This window comes from Asterias amurensis, chromosome 19 (assembly GCF_032118995.1).
Source record: "Asterias amurensis chromosome 19, ASM3211899v1".
Lineage (NCBI taxonomy): Eukaryota > Metazoa > Echinodermata > Asteroidea > Forcipulatida > Asteriidae > Asterias > Asterias amurensis.
Genome location: NC_092666.1, coordinates 955,719 through 977,284, shown reverse-complemented (window position 1 = coordinate 977,284; position 21,566 = coordinate 955,719). Strand labels below are relative to the sequence as shown.

Here is a 21,566-nt window from a genome sequence, read left to right as displayed (position 1 = left end):
CTTGCAATTTTGGATCATTGCATGACACAATGCTTATTTTCTTCCTAGAATGCATAATGCTTTAATGCAACTCTGAACATTTGTTTTCCTAGAACATGACTCTGCTCAATTTTTCCTTTAAGATGTTCCTTTCTTCCCAAATGAAACAATTAAGTCAACTGTGCCGGCCTGAATAAGGTGCAGGGTTGAGTACTGAGGTTCAAGGTGCTTACTTTATGTCATTCTATCCTACCATCTATTCCATAAACCACTCCCATTCAGCCATACAGCATGGGTCATGTTTAGACTTACCTTCCACAGCATTGGTTGAGAAGAAAGCAATATTTCTGGTCTCTAAAGGATTTTCATGAGTAAATTCTGGTGAGCGACTCTGAGGTTCGGATTCTCCAGTTAGGGAAGAGTTATCAACCTAGGCAAAGAAAACATACATTGATAAAAAAGTTAAGCTTCTTTGCAATAAGTTGTTGCCCTTATAATAATATTGTACCATTAACTGAATAATGTTTGAAGTATAGTAAAACAGAGTATAGTAAAACAAGCTAGTTCCCTCGCATCAGGAACTAGCTTGTCAACTTCCAATCTAAACCATGTTATATTTGTACAGAAAGCCACCAGGTGAGGAGTGTCGTGACCACCCACTGAAGCAGTAGACCAAGGTTCTGTAATATATAGAATGTGGGTTGCAATCCTGGACTAGTCGGTCGCAACACTTGTGTCATAATTGCCTCTTTATCATAATTGCTCCTCTTCACCCAGGAGTAAGCTTACCCAGGAGTAAAAATTGGTACCAGCGAGAGCTGGGAAGTAGCCTGCGATGAAAATAACCAGATATCAACACAGGCCCGATATGCCATATTGGCTCAGGACAGATGTGGGGATAATGGGTACGTAGGTAGGTCAAATCCAGTTTACGGTGACTAAGGTATACATTTTGACTATGCAAAACTTTTGTTACATATAAATGCTAATTTAGATAAGACCTTGTTGCACCAATATGAGGAACTACCCTTACCAAAACGGAGGATTTGAACTGCCTCTAGTTGGTAAGACACTGCTCTAGAATTGCAAGGATCATGGGTTCAAATCCCACCCAAGTAATATGCCTGTGCTAACACACATCGGTGTATGGATAAAAACCAAAATGAATATACCCTTACCTTGAAACTTCTTGCTTCTAGGACCCTGATATCTGCTGGTATCCTGTCTCCACCACGGACCTCAACTATGTCACCAACTACAACTTCAACCGCGTTCAATGATGACCAGGCACCATCACGGAATACTAGAGCCTCCTGAATAGTGTACAAGATATACCAAAGCATTGCACAGTCAGAAAAAGAAATAAGCCTCTATGCTGAACTACTTGGAAGATCTGTAGTATGGACACTTCAAAAGTACGTCAAACACAAACACATTCATGGGTCAAACTTTCAAGAAATTACAATTTGCATGAATACGTATACACATCATTTTAACCCTCCTACTATTAGCATGTTTCTTAGGTTAACCAACCCATACTTCACAATGCCACAAAAGAAGCATTTTGAGGCATATAAATGCTGACAATGTTTAGAGTAAAGCCATAGCTCAAAGTGTTTTCAATGAAGGTGGTAAAATCATTAGCTGTGGTTGGAGTATGCACCTATGGTAAGGTTACAGAACTAGTGGTGTGCTTGGTCAAATTGTCTTCTTGGGAAAAAGCTGAATTCTGTTATCATTAAGATATGATATCCATGTAAAAGGCAATCCTTCACAGGTTCAATCTATGAGGTTGGCATTCAGTGAGCTGCAAGTGAGCTCCAAGTGAGATACAAAGATTCTCACAAAACCTCAACCCAGATACACTTCATCTTCCAAAGATTTTTTTAACAGCTGCACCAAACCTTTGGAACAATCTTCCTTAGCAAATATGTCATCCTATTTCAAACATTCTTTTTCCAAACTTATTTTGCTTACTAGGCTATTTATTTCATTCAAACTGCTTTGTTTTGTAAAGCTTTGCTTGCTTATAATTATTGTTTTAAAGCATTGTGGTACTTTTTATGTGTAAGAACGCTATATAATTGCTTAGATTGTTATTATGATGACTGAGTTTCTGACCTGTGGCACCATGTGCTTGAAGCTCTCCATGATCTTTGAACTCTTGGCTTCTTGGTAATAAGAGAAGCAGCCTGTGATGATGACAACAGCAGCTAATACAATACCTAGATACAACTGCAAACAAATCAAATAACTTTGTTAAATTGGGGGAAGTAAACATCATTTATAAGGGCAGCCACAAATTGCATAGAACTTATTTACAAGCATTGAACAACTTTCCCAGTTGGGTTCTTTAATATGCTGTACTGAAGTGACATTAATGTTCAAAGGTGCCATCATTTACATCTTGCAATCAGGGAGGTTTGTACAACAATCTGGCAGATATTCAGAACTACATTCAACATTACAAGGAAAGAGCTCCAATGATCAGGGAGATATTAAACAATTTTATCAGAACAATGAAAGATTGGATGATTTTCAGGAAACTGTCTGATACTTTATGATTATTCTTGTGATCTCTTCTTGGAAGATGTGTTTGCTCCGAGAAGTTTGCTCTGGTGGTCCTCAGAAGGGACCTGTTAGACCCATCTTTCATTAAATTGTTCCAAGATTCAACTAAGTGGAGTTATGTGTGTTCACGAAACTTTACGCAACTGCGCAAGTCCACTCCACTTTCGCAACGATGGCGCAAGTTGCGATTGGGACCAGCGAGGGCCGAGTTCACACTCCAATAAGAACCTAGAGGTTGTATGCCCCCAGGAAGTAGATTGACATTTGATGAATGGTTTAAGTTTGACTGATAACAGGGACAATAATGTTGCAAAGCATCTTGATTTAATTCCTAGACTATATGCACAATATGAGAAGCTTTGGTGTACTACTTACGTTATCCATGTTAGGTTCATCTATGCTGGCAGCCTCAATTCCAAATGCAAAGAAGCACAGGATAGAGCCGATCCACAGTAGAGTAGCAAATCCACCAAACATCTGCTTACAGAATTTGATCCATTCTGGGGTGGTCTTGGGAGGCGTGAGGGAGTTGGGCCCATCTCGTTCAAGAATCTCCGCTGCACGAGCTTTTGTTAGACCCTGTGTTTTGTACCCAACAAAAACATTGAAACTTTCATCCTGGGCTACTTACGACATAATCTTTAGCATTTCTTTCAATAAAGTTAATTGACATGTGTAGGTTTAATTATGGGTAGGTTTAATTATTTGCCTGTTGTCTATTGTTGTTTAATGTTTTAAATGTCTTTAGAGACTTATTGTAAATAATTGTAGGTTTTTAATATGGCATGGGATATTGGAATTGAAGGCCTTCGGGCTACAGTTTTTTGGTAAACTTTTTGAAATCCAGGCATATGTCCCTGACTTCTGTTTTGTTTATGTTTGTATTTTGTTTGTGTTTTATGCCGAATAAATAATATTAATAATAATAACAATGACATGTAGAAATGTCCAACCAGTGGTCTTTTTGTATCCACCAAAGGAAAAGTTTCCGTATGGCGCCACCACTTTTGCATTCGAAATAAAATAATATAGTATCTAATTTACCTGATTGATATATCCCTTTTTGTAAAAATGAGTGAAAAAGTGGTGGCGCCATACGGAAAGTTATCCCCCACCAAACATCAGTTAAGACTGTGCCTTCATTCATGTTGCTGCTTACCAATTGATCCCAAGCAACAACATTGATACTTACAGTGAAAGTTCAGCAGTAAGCACATGGCATTACAAGGGTTATAATATTGACCCAGTTAGCATAGAATGATTTATACAAACTGTATACCAACCACCAAAAAAGGAACCTACAGTAAAGGCCTGTACAAATAAGATATATGTATGGTATTTTCCTTATTGGAAATTGCATGTCTTTCAACATAGTTTGAAGGCAAAAGTGATCTAAACAAATATATACATTTCCTGACTTGAAGGCAATGTCAAGACAAATCACAAGCCTGTTTGCATAAAACAGGCTGAAGGTAGAATGTAGTTACTTACAGTGTCAATATGAGTGCCAAGCCTGGCATACAGTTCATCCACACTAATTTTATGATCGTCCTGAAGAAGGAAAAATCAGAGAAATTGAGCGTAAGTTGAAGTTTATCCAATGACTCTATAACTGCAAGCAACAAAGGAAAGTTTTACTCTAACGCAAGTAAAACATGATCACAGAGATTTTTTAATTTGCTCATCAGAACATGAAAAGATTGGTAGGATTTGAAACTTTGCATGGTGAAAGTACGATATAGTAAGGTTTGCGGTAACACCATGTAATGATAATCTCTAAATGAAGTAATGTGGTACTGAAAACCACATTTCGATCAATATGCTCTGACCGTCTTCTGCAGAAACTGCACTCGTATTGGTTTATTTTCAGGAAAATTTCTACAGTATCAAGGAGAGTTGGTAATTGACTTAAGGCAGGCAGTCTCAGTACATTTATGTGAGTGTTGAGTAACATTAACACTGATAGGATTCTGATATTCAAAGAGAGCTTTGAGCTAGAATACATGCACGATAAGCTTTAAGGGATATACCGCTTTGTTGGGACATTTGGGCTACAAAATAGACTGAATACGACTCCAAAAGTCTTCCGGGAATGGTGGAGAACAGTCCCTAAAAGAAACAATTTTTTCAAAAAACGAAAGTCACATTAACTATAAGAACCAAAAAGTGGTTCCGATAAATCACATGATCTTCCAGCCCTATAAAAGTAAATCTTCTGAACCAAATTTTTATCTTTTTGTTTACAACTATTCATGAGTATCTGACAAAGTATCAAAAATATATTCATGTAAACCAGTTTTATCTATGATTCTACATCACTAAATAACATAAAATTAAGCCCCCTACTCTACCCATCCCAACACTTCTTACCAACTCCAACTCCTTCTTCAGCTCACTAAGATCCTTCTTCTTATTCTTCTTGGCCTTCTTTTTGCTGGAGGTGCCATCCGCCTTCCTGCCATCACCAGGAACTTCGGTTTGCACCGCAACACGGTAGCTCTCTCCTTTATTCTGTAGCAAAACACACAAAATAACAAGAAAAAAATTATTATTTGTTTTAAAATAATTAGCATGTGGTGGCTGAGTGGTCTGGTGTACCAGCTGACTCCAAGTTAGTTATGTGCCTAAGTCGTCAGGGTGTGGGTTCGAAACTCAGCCTTTGGCATTTTAAGCAAGACACTATACATGTAACCATAAATGCTTATCTTCACCCAGGAGTAAATGGGAAGCTGTGTGGGCTTACAGACAGACAGCATACGCACTAAGAAGCTGAAATGGATTAAGGAATGTGCCCAATGACCACAGTATTGTTAAATTTTATGCAATGAGCATCAACATTGGCAGATCAATTGTGCAATAAATGTATCCATTAGTGTTCTCGATGGGTGTGAAGTTATTTACGGTATTTGTAAAGCACCTTAAAATAGTTGAGAATGCTGTTAAGTCAAAATTAGAAAGTTGGGCTCTGATTCTGTATGACCAGTTTGATTTTCCACAGGATGTCATCAATTAACAAATATACTTGTCTAGGGGAGAACTTATAAAAAAATTCCATTTATTTATTCGTTCATTTATAATTTTGTATCATTCCACTTTACAAATTAACATACAACATTAGTTATGGCTGCTAACCCGTAAGGACAACCAATACAGTGATTTCACACAGTTGTTTCAAACGAATATAAATTGTCCATTGCCACATAATACATTAACTGTATGCCACAAAAGACAGTGCTATCTTTGGTACATTATATTGCACAATACAGTGTCTTTATCAGTGACTATATATTTACACTGCTTCTGTTACGCAAGCTCCTACTTTACCTAATGCATTCACACAAAAATACATTGAAGATCCATTTGTGTAATACTGTACACCACTTAATGTGTACTTTGTATGACAACCATATACTATGGAACACTACACTGATTACTTAATGGAGATCCAGGCATAATGTTCCATGCAGTAGATTTTCATTTGGGAATATTAGTGTTTATTATGCAGAGACTACACAATGTAAATGTATTATTATTACAAGACTGCTGGTTTGGTTTAAATTCCCTATGCACAGTATCTATAGTAATGTATAATAAGCATGTACTGTACATACGTACACAACATGCAGCATACTTTGCTCGTGGGTGGGTTTTGGGCGTCAAATTTCCCTCATCAATCTGTCATTTTAATAAACTAATTCAGCTCTCAATGTTTAACATTTCTGTAAACATTAAACAGAGTTCATTACGCAAACCTATAACGCGTGTTTTCCCAATGAATGTCCGGCACTTTATTCGCAATATGATTAAACTGGTGTGTTGTTAAGTTTCCTAAGAACAGCGATAATATAAAAACATCAAATAGCTGTTGTGTTGTTTACTGAAAAATAACTCTTACAAATAATAATCTACCAAGCACCCTTTCATAAATTTCCCTCTACATTTAATGTATATGTCTTGTCCAAGGACGAGAGCGTGACCTTCATTTCTATGATTTGATTTTTTTTTTTTTTTTGCCTTTCCTTTCACACCTTGACGTACCTAACACTACTTCTGCTAACTCATTTAGTGACAAGCAGGAATGTGTAAGTAAAGGAAGAACCTGCTTCATGTACATTGGAAAACAATGTCAGCAAAAAGCTAATATCTTTGTGGTTCTTTACATGTAGCTTTTTCATTTCCTCTAGGTCATATTTCCACTCAGTCTTGACTCAGCAAATTGGATTACATTACTTGGAGGCAAACAATGGTTTTGTGTTTTATAAACAGGCAAAAAACTGACTGGGGAACCTAAACTAATCATCATAATTTTTTTTTTTACACACCAAGCAAGCAAACTGAGAAAAAGATATCAAATTTAGTGCTCAAATTTCAGAATTAACGGCAACAAATTATGTATGTTTGTCACAGCTGCTGTGCACTATTCAATCAGGCTTATTATTGATTGTGGCAAATGCTATTTCAAGCAACAGTGATCATCCATGTTTTTTACATTATTACTAGTTCATCAAAATTCATATTTCAAACATAGATGATTCTCAGGTGGAGTGATAATGATACTGTTCGATGTATGACCTTTCATAGGTTTGAGATTGGAATCCAAATGTGAATTTAATAAGTCAAATATTTTGTACGTTCAAGGTTGAAATCAATTTTTCCATTTTCCTTCCATTGACATGTTCAACCTGAAACTAAAGAACAGGGGAGGCTTATCTGATAGCAATAACTAGACATGACAGGCTTTAGTCAATGATTGACCTTACTCCCTCTCATGGGGTCAACTCTTCTACAAGGTACCCACATACAGTAATCCTACCACACCTGGTATAGGATCTGATTTTCCATTCATCTTCCACTATACAGGGTTAGAGTTAGAATACACAGTAGTTACTTCAACTTTCACCCAGTGAATAGCAGACAGACAGACAGACAGACAGGGGATGAGGGATAACATGAATGTTGATGGAAATGGCGACCACCTGCTCAGTTTTACATACCCATTTTACCCCCTTCAAGGTGACACTGTATATTATTAAAGGCAGTGGACACTATTAGTAATTGTCAAAGACCAGTCTTCTCGCTTGGTGTATCTCAACATATAATGCATAAAATAATGTTGCGAGATAATAATGAAAGAAAAAATAACCTTGTGTCACAAAGTTGTGTGCTTTCAGATGCTTGGTTTCGAGACCTCAAATTTCAAGTCTGAGGTATCAAAATCAAATTCGTGGAAAATTACTTCTTTCTCAAAAACTATGTCACTTCAGAGGGAGCCGTTTCTCACAAAGTTTTATACTATCAACAGCTCCCCATTACTTGTTACCAAATAAGGTTTTATGCTAATAATTATTTTGAGTAATTACCAATAGTGTCCACTGCCTTTTAAGGGTGGAGAGTGGTGAGATGGGGGAATTTAGGGACCTGATATTGCATTCTTCTTCCACTACAAAGGGTTATGTTTACCCACAGAGAAAGGAGTGGTCCTTTCTCTACCCAGAGCCATGCACTTTTGCAGAGGGTGACTGGGTGTGATGGATGACGGCATTTAATTCAAGTCATTATGGCTCAAATGACTGCAGTCATGGTAACAAATGGTGTGACAATAATGTTGGCCATACATAATGTTACAACCATACTGTATGTTTACATGTTATATCAACTAGCTGTATAGAGTTCATTTGATTGCAGCATGGGATAGGGGTGTTTTCCCACCTGTTATTTTGTTAGTGAGGGATAGCAAACCCTAGGTAGTAACCTACCATAAGTAGTGCACAGGGTGAAGGGGACAGATATGGGTAAGAAAACCGTTAATGGAAAATTACAAGAAGTTTTCCAGTCATGTTCTACATGGGTTTTTTGTTCAGCTTTCACCCAGTTGTAACCTTACCCAGGGAGGGCAGTGGGTGAATGCCAAGATAGATTCCTCATGGACCCCTGTGTTGCTATTATTTGGCTGTAAATATCGTAGATGAAGAACACCCACTTGGTTTAGCATGTCATATTTCACTCAGCACTGAAACAATGTAGTGTGTAAGCCTACATGTACGGTGATGCCTAAATTTCCACTCAGGACCACACCTCACAACACCATTTGCTAAGTAGTAGTGTAATGTACTCTGTACATTGTCATCGAGATTAGCCAGGGCAGCTTACCAAATACAACTCAATTTCAATAAACACCAATGCAATTATTGCATTGTGTAGAACCCTCCTGCTGTTTGCTTCAGTGCATCATGCCAACAATGTAGGCCTAAAGCTTACATTCAGTTGCAACCATGTCTGAAATTTAAAACAAAATGTCTGCAAATGTACATTATTACATGTACATTATGTACACTGCTGTACATGTCCAGAATTCACATAACTGTGCAGTACGATTTGACATACTGTACGACAACACTGTACATGTACATGTACTGCTTGCAGTGGAAAATGGAATGCATATGCGTAGGCCTGTACATGTACAATTTATTGCAGGCCCCTACAATAAAATGTAATCATCTGCCAATAGCACACTTATTACAATTGAAACACATCATACATGTAAAAACAACTAAGTGTGATATGTTTCCATGGTGAATCAGATTTTTATTAAACCTTTCAATACATGTAGGTTATTAATAACCATTGTGGTCTATTGCAACTACATGTCCTATGCTACGGTACCATGTACATGAACATGTATATTTACATGTAGTAATGTACATTCAGTTGCAATATGCATTGGGCATTGCGTAGCCTACAAATATGTACAATTGTTTTGCATGATCTATTCCTGGTTTTCATTTTACCATCATACCTGGGTGATCAGTTTCACCCAAACCTTGCTTCTCAACCAAAACTTGCTCCTTAAGAAAGTAATTAAATAATAGAATCGCATTACACAAAACTGAAAATAAATATAATTTAGTTTTGTATCCTGATGTGTACAGTACGCGACTGGAGTAGACTAATCCTTTTATTGTTTGTAATATTTTTATTTTATTTTTTTGAGACATTTGGTGTGGTGCAGTTTTACACAACATAAATGAAATTTCCAAACAGCTCTGTGAGTGTAGTACATGCGTGTCTTGTACATGTACATGTGGCTCTTAAGGTAGAGTAGATCTCACTGAATCTAATTTTATGGATGGAGTAGATCTGTTGCTATGGTAATATTTCTATAGAAACCATCATCGTTAGGGAATATGATTAAGCTGGTGTGAGTGCCTAAACATAAATGACTCTTAATGTATTTGTTGAGTGTAACATGGATCCCCTTCAAGACAAGAAATCTTAATTAAGGTGTTTTTAATTAAGAGTGAAGTCGTCTTTTTACTTTGGAGATGAACACACTCTTGTTCTGTTGTTGTACAACTTTGCCCTGAGCGTTCAATGCTTTCAATAGGGCCTAATGTGTCAGTGATACCATTTGGTATAATCTATCCAAAATGCTCTAAATAAAACAGCTCTATTGTAAATTAAAATAATTTCCTTTAATTAAGACATACCTTTAGACAGTCTCAGGGCAAAAGAATATCAGCAAAATAGTCAGAATATCAGGAGAAATTATAAAAAACCACATGCCTAAAGGTTTTTACATGTATTACATTTATTATCCTAACACACAAGACATTTCTATCATTCTTTTATTTAACTATTTTTACAAATGCAAAACTTTATTTTTCTCTCTCTTTCTTTCAAGACATTTCTTCTATCAGTATAATGCAATTTTAATTGCTTTTTTTAAAAGGGTACAGTACTTTGCTGAAGATGATTTTTCTGACATTCTTTTTCAAATATTGTATTATAAAACGGTGAAGACATAAATCCTTTTGAGATGTGATGTACGTGTGTCAGCTCATTAGCAAGCTATGACGTCCTTCAACTCAGCTTGAGATCAAGACACTTCAGCATGACAAGGAGATGCAACTTGATAACTTCCCCACATGACACCTTCTATTACATACAATCTAGACAGTTGCAATGCCATCAGTACTGAGGTTAGATAAATAAACACACAGTATAATCATAGACATGAGGTTTGTTACTGTTGGGGCCAGAGTAAGAAACTGGGTTGACCATCTTACAAACCATGTAGCTAGACAATTTATTATAAATGCAAGTGGACAATTTGTGTACTTTGTAATATTATAAAGACTCTGGAGGATGATAAAGGACGATAAACCTTCATGTCAGTGTATTGCACTTTCTGTAGCCGACTTTTCTTGTACATTGTATGCCAATGTAGCCTACTTTCCTTGTACATTGTATGCCAATGTAGCCTACTTTCCTTGTACATTGTATGCCAATGTAGCCTACTTTCCTTGTCTCAATGAGCCGGGTACATGTAAAGGTGCACATAACCCCCATACTGTATGTTTTGTTGTCCTAAAACATGCCATACAAATTTGATGAATTTTTTTGCATGGTTGGTTTGTTTATTGAAAACCAAGTGAATCCTTGTTAAAACTAATGATGTATTTTGTCATGATAGAGAGCAAGAATCTCCTTTTAGGATGTTCTGGTGCATTGTAAACATCCACTCACTCACCCACACACTATGGGCAAAGCATCCAATCCTATCAGCATACAGCGAGTTAACGCTGCATTTTCAATGCGCATTGCACGCATACCATCACTTCCGATGGTTAGAGGCGGGGAGGGGGAGGACAACAAAGTATGGAGTACAGCATGAGTATGTATCTCCAGATACCCAACTGCCTAGAGAGTGAGATATCATTTTCTAGGCAGAGAAGACATTTATTGGTAACTGGATCGAGTAGTTTGTAATATTGTATTTCAGGAAGATATTCCATTCAGTACTTTGAAATCTAGAATTCTCCAAGGGTCAATATCCAATCAATGAGGAAATCAATTCAAGGCCCTACAATGTTAATTAAATTTTTACATTTTGGTGGGAAATTATTTAAAATTCATTCAAAAGTGATGAGAAATCACACGCATTAGCGTAACATGATTCAATGCTTGCTATTGCTGTCTAAAACTATTTTCCAGAATTGATTACATCAAGAACAGTTTTTTACTTCATCTTGCTAGTTTTTAATGTACAAGCACAATGTGCATTAGTTGAGAAAATTTAGAATTGCTGATGTTTTCATCCTAAAGCTGCTTTAGTTTTGGTACTACACAGGGTCCAACTTCATAGCGCTGCTTAACAGCACAATTTCCATTTCATATTGCTGCTAACCGTAATGACACCAAAAGGAATGCTTACCTCCTGGTGCTTACATGTACTGTGTGAAAATTAATGACATTATAATACCAATCCATGGTGAAAGCACAATCATTTGCTTATCATTAAGCGGCGTTAAATTGGGCCCTGATCATCTTGTAAAAACGTGACCATCAGAAAGAGTTTAAAATAGAATGTTTAGGTTTAGACCTGATAGTGTCAATCTTTTTTTGCAATCATGAACAGTGTAAGTGTACGACAATTCCTCCATGGTGTGGTGTACATGTACACTCAACATACAGTCCATTGAACATAATAACAAAAATAACAATTGTGGCTTCTTATATAGCACAAATGTCCGTCACTCAGTGACGCTCCTGGCACTGTTGTATGTTACATCAGTTGTATGTTACTGAGAATCAGCTTTGAAAACTTAACAGAGATCAGCCCTCATGTAAAACACTGAAATGAAATTACCCTTTTGCTCAAGTTTGTGAAATGACATTTCACCAGACATTTGTGTACACACCCTTGACATTTGTGTACACACCCTTACATTAGCATGTAAATTACATGTAGTGAATAGCATCGGAGATAAGTAATTTACAAAATGAACCATTAGGGCCTATCTCAATCTGTACTTAATAATAATAATAATAATGCATTTATAATGCGCCATCTATCTAGTGTACAAGACCCTATTCCGAGGCGCAGAACAAAAAACAATACATACAACAAAAAAGAAACGTAGAACATAATACAAAATTATACAATGAATAGTCTACTGTCAAGACATGTAATGAGCTAAGTGTAAGAGGATTTAAATAAATGAGTCTTAAGCATGTTTTTAAACAATGGAAGTGAACTACAGCGCCTGATGTTGTTAGGTAGAGCGTTCCAAAATTTGGGAGCACAAGTGGAAAAGGCACGATCGCCATATGATGAGGAAGTCCTAGGAATAGTTAAAAGGGACTTAGCAGAAGAACGAAGAGTATGCAGTACTGTATAGAGGCCTACTGACAGCGCAATGCACTATGGAAGTACAATACACTTGTAAGTCACAGAGTTGCCTCAAGCAAACCTCATATTGAATCTCAGATGCCCATTAACTAATCTGGTTGCCTAAAAAACTATCCATGAGTCAGTGTCATATTCAGGAACATTAAAACCAAAGGATTTCCACTGGGCAACCATTACCATTTTAGCAGGTTGCCCAAGTGATTTCTTAGTAGCCCAGGGCAACTGAGATACCCTTCATTTTGCAATCCTGGTTGTATGCTTTCTTTCTTTGATTTTTGATAAGATCTGTACATGTTTAGTTGTCATACTGTGCTTCAAAGCTATCAATTGACAACATATGTTTGAACATGTGTGTACATGTGCTCAGTATGTTCCTTTCACATTCAGTTAACACTTGCTTAATGGCATCATCCTGCATCAATATAACAAATCTTGTGTATAATACTGTACTAACAGTATGTGTACAGGTATTCCTTAAAATGTATATTGTAAGGTACAAGAAAGAAAACACACAAGACTGACAATGGCATGAACTGCAACATACATGTAGGCATCTTGTCTAGCGGATTAAACTTGAATCAAAATTATGAGTATTTTTCATTCTATCTTCATTAATAACGAAGCTGCTTATCTTCAATTAAAAGCTGGAGTAAGGCTGGAGTTATATTCTAAATAGCAGAATGTTTACAGGTAAAACATCCTACATGTAAGTACTGGGTATTACACCAACACCCCATCCAAACAGACATGGTCAATCCAGGGCCTTAACAAAATTAAAATTTCAAAGCAGGAGCAGTGCAGGAAGGCAGACGATCGCACTTCAGCTGTGGGCACAAATTAATTAATCGGCCAAAGCAACATCAGCTCAGACAGGTCTATAGAAGGGCCTTCTGCTGATCAAGCTAAGAGGATGTGGGAAATTTGGTAATCAATGTCCGCTCCTACGGGAAGGAGGTCCTTGTTAGGCTAATTTTTTGTTTTTCCGAACAAAGAAAGGTTGCCCAATAACACTGCTCAGCTCTTCTTGAAAATAAGCCTAAATCATTCCAAACCCTCCAACTGAAACGTTCTCTGCCAGAAGAGCACCCCTTTTTATTACACGTCTGAAACCTGAAGTGTAACCGCCCTCCATTAGCTTCAGTAGTATGCACTAATACCTAATCCATAATATATTAAAATTAGTGTTGACACTTTTGTACATACGCACATGTAAGCAATGGATGACTGAATAGTTAATGTGGCCTGTCACTAACCACTTGATCACATTAGCAATAATTTCATTTGCGCTAATGCTCGCTGTATAGATACATGGACATTTTTCAAGGATTGAGTATGCACTCGCTGTATAGATACATGGACATTTTTCAAGGATTGAGTATGCAATTGATAGTGCAAATTTACACTTCAAAGAGCCTCAACTACAAACCCCTAAAAAACAAAAGGTTAAAACAACTTACTTTAAACTTTGTTTTGAATCAGCATAAATTGCTTCAACAAAATTGTAGTTCAATGTCTTAACACTTTAATTCACAATTGAGCGAAAACATTATTCATGCAACTTTTTTAGTACGCCTGCTTTACAATCTGAAGTGTATACATGTTGTTTTTTCCCTGTTATTGATCCTTTAAGGCAATTGGACACTTATGGTAAACAGTATTGTCCAAGGCCCACATTTCGTGTATCACAACTTCTATATAAAATAACAAACCTGTGAAAATTTAGGCTCAATCGGTCGTCGGAGTCGGGAAAAAATACAGGAAAACCCACCCTTGTTTCCGCACATTTCACCATGCATGACATTTGTTTTAAATAAATCCGTAATTCTCGATATCGAGAATTGATATTGTTTTAATGTTTTCTCAAAAAGTAAAGTAATTCACGGAATAATATTTCAAGAGAAGTCTTTCACCATTACCTTCTGTAAACCCTGTAAGTTATTTGTAAATCTGTGAACTTGGCTTTAAGCCGGATGTACAACTTCTATGTGCAATGTTGATAATACTTTGAGACTAAGTTTTCTTGAAGTACGATTATTTTTTATCCATATGAAATTTAGCCCTTATGTACCCATTGTGATTATAGTTTGTGTATTTTGTATTTACACACATGCTCAATCAAACGCCTAAGTGAACATGATCATCAATGTTCATGTACCATTCATGTACATAATCAGTACCCGTACCTGGGGTGTACACACACAATTCTAAAAGGTTAATGGCACAGTGAAGTGTTTTATCAGTAAACTCTACTACTCTAGCAATAGTGGAGTGACTGAGACTAGGGCAACCTCAGAGCCAACACAAGCCAGCTATTTTAGGAACACTCATACATGTACATGTATACACCACATAAATAAGAAGAAATTCTACAGACTAATTTTAAAATTTTGACCAATTTGACTCATGGTCAAGTATTGTATGATATTGCCTGTGTGTTTTTGATGATAGAATTCCTGGACGGCATTGCTAAAAGGTAGTCATTATTTGGTTTTTGTCAGCATTTTGCTGATTTATAGGCAAAATTGTCAAGAATGATGCAATGAAAGTCACTTGCGAACATTTCAGTTGCCATGGCTGTATTTTAATATCCCCAAAATGCAATAAAGACTACGAAAATTGCTCTATCGACAGAATAGTTTGCATAAATATCTAAGAATCCTTTGTCATAGATCATTTTCAATTTGTGCAGGAAAGACAGTAATAACTGAATATAATTAGTCATGTACTGGAAGTCTTTAATATTAATGTTTTCACACAACAAGAGGAACATCTGCTGATCCTACACAGTTTCTAAGAATAGAACCTCCACCCTATCATATTAAATGACTCAATATCCATCATGTAGGGTTTTTTGCTTTAATGTGTAACAAAATAGAGGTTATATTTGAAACAGATACAGTGCACAGATATTGATATCATGCTTGCACTTCCTTAGTCTTGTTTGCTATACAACAGCAGTAATGAACATAAATAACAAAACCTGACTACTCCGAACCTAATTTAAAACTTCAATATACACTTCTTCTTTTGTTCATTTGTGTTTATTGAAAACTGATGGCTGGAAACAAAGTATGCTTCCAGAAACCAATGATGTAAATGTCTTAATATGTATCCCTGAAAAGGTTGATTTTTTGGTTTTTTTTATTTCATGGTATTGTATGCCAGTTTAATAAAAACATTAAAACACAGCCTTAATCTCAGACTGCCACACAAACAACAGTATACATGTTGTGCAATATGCACATGTCATTTGAATAGGGTGCCCTCGACTAGAAGTCAAAAGAAGCTTGCACATTGGCCCATCCTTTGCGTCTTGCACGAGTGTATAATGTACTAAGTGGCTTTATCCATTGTTTTACCTCCAAGATGGCAACATGGTGACGTCAATGCATCCATTAAACCAAGCAGCATCAACTAATTAAAAACACATTACCATGGCAACAACTACATCTCGTGTGAGGTCAGAGGATGTGTTCAGCAAGAATACTCTTATGAAATGCCCTAAACCTCAATCTTAGCTCAAGGACTTTTGCCATGTGTAGTTAAAAAAATGTTGCCATTTCATGACTTTAAATCCAAACATTTATTCTGAATGTCTGAGAATGTTTGGCGCGCTTAAATGTATTTGTATGTATTTTGAAAGAAAAATACATTTGTGTATGCTTTCCTTTCAATTAAATTATATACTTTAACATACTAATTCATTGTGCATAATACTGTTCTGTTGTTCATGTAAGCAAAACAGTTTCTTAACTTAATAAATTGTCATTGTATTACATGTATCATTTTGTACAGAACAAATCTATGATAAAAGCATATTGCAAAATATGATAATAAAACTTCAAGTTATTTGTCATTAAAAATGGATTTAATTGACATCTTAAGCGCCAATCCATTTGTAATGAACTTGCTAACAATCATTCTCAGTACACACACAACCCGCATTCACCCTCCCCACATCAAATAACAAGCCACAAATACAGGCATATTAATATCAAAAACTGGGCGAGCAACCCAGCAGATTAAACATGATCAGAGGATTCCTAAATGCCACGACCCCGAGTGCACATATTACAAGGTATAGGCTGAATAAAGCGTGCGGCTGGCTAGTCTTGCATGCACACTGAAGGTTTGTTGTTTTTCTCACCAAGATCTTTTTTAAAGAGCGGTGTGAACTGAGCTGTCATGTCAGGTCTTTTTTTAAAGCGCGCAGCGTAAGTGCTTGAAAGGGTTATTTATAATGGTGTACTTGTACCAAAATGTCAACATAGTTGACTTGTACTTGTTTCTCAAACCTGAAGATTTGAATTTTAGGGTATTATAGGCCTAATGAATTAAAGAATAGGTTAATTTACATGTCAAAACGTACAATTTCAGATACATCAACGTTCAAATACATCAATGTTGTATTTAAGACAAAAGCCTTAAATACATCTGCTACATGTATTATCGTTTGTACGTACGGGGCAAATTGTAAAGTTTTAATATAAGGGAATCAATGTGTGGTGAAGAGGTTTGTAACTAGTGGTTTAAAACCGCCGAGGCCTGATTCTTGATGTTGGAATAAAATGTTTTTGTACTGACATGACAAAAATTCACTTGTCTAGATAAAAATTAATTTCAGTATTTAGGGTAACAACATCCAACCTTTAGATGTTTTAAGTTTATTTTAAAGTATTCAAACTTTAACCAGAAAACTGATTTATACATCATTGACCATTGTGGTTTACTTTAGACAGTTTTAAATTGAAATCAAGCAACTAATTATACCAATCTTGGTTATTTCTGCAATGCAATTCTGACAATGCCATTCGTTACGCAGTATATCTGAACAGGTAGGGCCTGTACGTGTAAACCTAGATATGCATGAGCGCAGCTTATTATCCAAAACTAATTTATTTAGCTAAGTGATTGGATAATGGATAATCAAAGCAGACTGGACTTCAATTTGCCAGTGTAGATAATGGATTCACTGGCGATACAGTAATGGTTGCCTTTATCAGTAAATGCAGTTGATGGTGTTCCAAAGTCGAATGTTTCCAGGGCTGATTGGGGGATCCTGATCTAGAGTGTGCATAAAGTAAACTGGATTTAGCCCTGTATGCAAACCAGGAACGCAAGATAACTGTACACATGCACCTTTGGTTAGTTTGCTTTATAGTGACCTAGTTTGCTTTATAGTGACCTAGTTTGCTTTATAGTGACCTACAGGTCAATGGGTACAGGTGTACACCACACCATGCCTACCTCCATGACCAAAAAGTGTGCATTTGTTTCAACATCTCAACAGTTTTGAGAATTCACAATCATGTGCTGAATTCCATTAGACTGAATTAGGCAAGACTTGATTCTGTACACTACATGTAAATTGTTAACTAGGGACATCATGTGTATGAGAATATATATGAGATCCCAACTACATGTATTTCCCATTTACATGTATTTCCAATTGGACAAACAAAGAGGAGTACTGTTTTCGTTGAGTCATAAAATGTGAATGAACTACTGTACTAGCACTACCATCAAGCTGATCATATACAATGTAAATTAAATATTTGTATATTTTACTACTTGATTGACTCTCCATAAACCCAGAAGCAGTATTCTGTAATAAAAACCAGCATCATTTGAAGTTAATCTTGAATGGTTCCTAGGAATGACTCCATGTAGCCTACACCTGAAAATACAATGCTTCATTTTCAAAAGGGCAAGGGCACCAAAGCATTTCCTTCTTGGTAAAGGGCACCCTATGAGGGAATGGGCATTTCAAGGGCACCAAGGCAATGACCAGGAGGCATGGAGGCAATAGCCTTTTTTTGCCTCTGTGCACAAGGGACTAAAAAGGCGCAGGTTCAATCCAAGAAACCATGCGTGCAAGTTTATTGATTTTGCAATAGCTTTGATAATATTCATGTAGCTTTGTGGTAATGTTGCTCTCTGAAGCTGCATACATGTACAAAAGTGTTCATAAAAAAATGTAAATAAATTAAATTGGGCAGCGAGACAAAAGTAATTTGTTTGTCACAAATATAAATTCCCAAACTGTTCGTGATTGTTAAAAGCAAAAATTTATAAAATAATCTGGGACCTTTAGAAATTACAGTGACATTTGAAAGGTGTTTTATATAGGCCTAGATGTTGAAACGACAGGATGTATTGTGGCAGTTATATTTTATCCCATTAAGATTGAAGCAGTAAAACTGAGAAAACTGAGATATTGCTGAAGTTGAAAGGAAATAACATTGGAAAACAGGTCACAAAACAAAAACCAAACAGACACTTATTGCGAACAATTGTGAATTATTTTTGTTCTAAATATTTACAGTTTATGTACATGTACCGAATAAAATCATAAGTACTTGTAACAGATTGAATATTCATATTCAAGAACATTTCCAATTAATTCCCTTAATTGCTATCCTTTTTTTTATATTAAATGCACTAAAATATTTGACGAATATCAAAACTGACTTGCTGCACTAATGCACTTTCAATGTTGTACTTGTACAGACTACAAACTACAATTAATTAAGGCATCCAGGGTTCTGCCCAGGATTTATTTAGTGGCGGACAAATATTTTTTGTATCATAAAAATAGACTCAACCAAAGAAGTATTTAAAATTTATGGCTTAGAATAACATTTTTGTACTGGTAAATATTAAATTTTACATTTTGTTGAAAAACCTTTATTTGGAAATTGCAAGTTAACATTACAATTTGAAAATGTGTGGTTGTGGGGAAAAAAGAGAGATAATTCTGCCCGTGGTGGTCGGTGACTCCTGAGTACCAAGTGGGTTTTCCAGCACCTACCAGTGGGCAGAACCATTGACATTATTTATTCATTTAGAAATTGGAAGTCAAGCTTACATTGTATGGCTATCACTTAAGAGACAGGGTAAAAGTCAATTTACGTAAACTGCTATGACGCCGCCGAGAGAAAGCTGCTCTAATTGACGTGTGTACAACAAAAGCGAAATTTGATCTTTCTTGATATCTCTGAAAATCATGTACCTGATAAAAATATCCAAAATTGTTTTCAATTAATTCCATCTCACATGTTTCAGGATATTGCAGAAAATGTCCCAACATGCAGTTTAAGTTGAGTAGAGGTTTGCCAAGTTAGACAAACATCTATGATGTATTTACAGCCACAGTAAAATATGAACATAAAACAAACATAGCATTTAATTAATCTTGTTTAATAATACCCTTGTGGCTACATGTACATGTACACGTGTGCATACTGCTTACTGTACATACATTGAGATTGTTATCTACTGGGTGACTGGGGAGTGTGAAAGTGTATGGTCCAGTAATCCCAATTGCTTGTGAATTTGTTGTGGCGAACAGGAACCATTTTAATACCTGCCCGCAGGCCTATCATGGTATAGTTCATTAAACATGGGTGAATATTTTTCCTTTCCTTTATCAACACTTCAAACTAAAACTTGAAACTAATGTGGAGTGTTACCAAACATTCCAATGTTTTACTTGGTTTTTTTTTGTGAGGCTTCTTTATAAAGGAACAAACAAAAACTTTTAAGTTTCCAAACTTGAAGTCCAAGATTCTCATTTCCTGCATGCCATGATGGAGCCATAGACTGATGGGAAACCTATTCATGAACCTTGACCTAGTGACCCCAAGCTCTATCAATTGTACCTTTCAGTGCATTATTAAATCACATGCTGAGTGGTGATGTCACGACCTTGCCTCATTCATAAAATGCCACTATAAATCAATGCAATTTAGACAAAAACATAAATCATGGTTGACGAGCGTAACAGGTGGCAAATTATAAAGTCATTCAAATTAGTGATTTAGTGTATTGGACATGTTGGAAAAATACAACATGTATTACATTTGAATATGTAGGCCTACATGTATCTATACCAATAGGCTTTAAAGAGAAATTGTACTTCTATTTCTTCTGCATGCATAAATTTGTTCTCTTATTTTTAATTAGCCCCTCAGAGCCTAAATCCTCCTGCTCCACCCCATATTGTTTGGACTTGTATAAGATTGGCACACCTGACCCAGTGATGAGCTGAACACTGTGTTGGGCCTACTGGCCAGTCCTTCTCAATCCATCACTTTGGCAATTAGATAGGGCCTACATTGTCCTTGGGATGGGACGAAAAGCCATTGGTCCAATGTGTTGTGTAATGCATTTTAAAGAACCCAGTGAACTTATCAAAAAGAGAAGGGGTTCGCCCAGGTGTTCCTGGCTGTGGCTGCTGTAGGCCTATGCGCCGTAGCACCTTGTAAACCCCTATAAGGTGCCACATAATTGGGTCTCAGAATTAATCACTGCAATAACTTATCTTTCTGAAAGTTTGTATAAAATACTCAGAGCCTTGAATACCTTGTTTGGTAGATACGTGCGCTATATAAGACATTGATCTTATTTTTATTATTATCAATTTTACATATTCGGACTGTAAGGGTTAACCCACCATCAAACTAACTTGTGAACATCACATCATAAATGTGTTTGAATCATAGATTTTTTGCAAGTTAGGTGATTTCTGAAGGTATTGAATTGATATGAACTTTATATCCAAGTTGTAAAAACAGGGCAATTAAATGGGTAATCGGTGACCTTTTATATTGATATACCTCATCCTTTATTCTCTTTCTAGTTGCCTTTGACTTCATAGCTAGAAATATCCTCTGTGTACCCAGTGGCCAGAGTCTACAAGTAATCCAACAACCAAACAAGTACTGCGTACTCATGTATTTTGTCCCTAAAGAAACGCACATGTTTTTATAGTCTCCACTGTATTCTGCATATTCTCAGTTGAAACACAGGTGTGCAACTGAAA

At 36.3% G+C, this 21,566-nt stretch overlaps 1 protein-coding gene across 1 annotated transcript in view; it reads right to left on the bottom strand.

The window, feature by feature from the left end:
* The window catches only part of LOC139951612 (sodium/potassium-transporting ATPase subunit alpha-3-like), a 48,829-nt gene that overhangs the window by 19,006 nt on the left and 8,257 nt on the right, over positions 1-21,566 (bottom strand). The window contains exons 2-7 of the mRNA XM_071950578.1: positions 4,921-5,061; positions 4,042-4,101; positions 2,926-3,129; positions 2,101-2,214; positions 1,158-1,292; positions 292-409 (exon numbers count right to left, since the gene is read on the bottom strand). Coding sequence (XP_071806679.1) covers positions 292-409; positions 1,158-1,292; positions 2,101-2,214; positions 2,926-3,129; positions 4,042-4,101; positions 4,921-5,061 — 772 coding nt within the window. The remainder of the gene's footprint in view (positions 1-291; positions 410-1,157; positions 1,293-2,100; positions 2,215-2,925; positions 3,130-4,041; positions 4,102-4,920; positions 5,062-21,566) is intronic.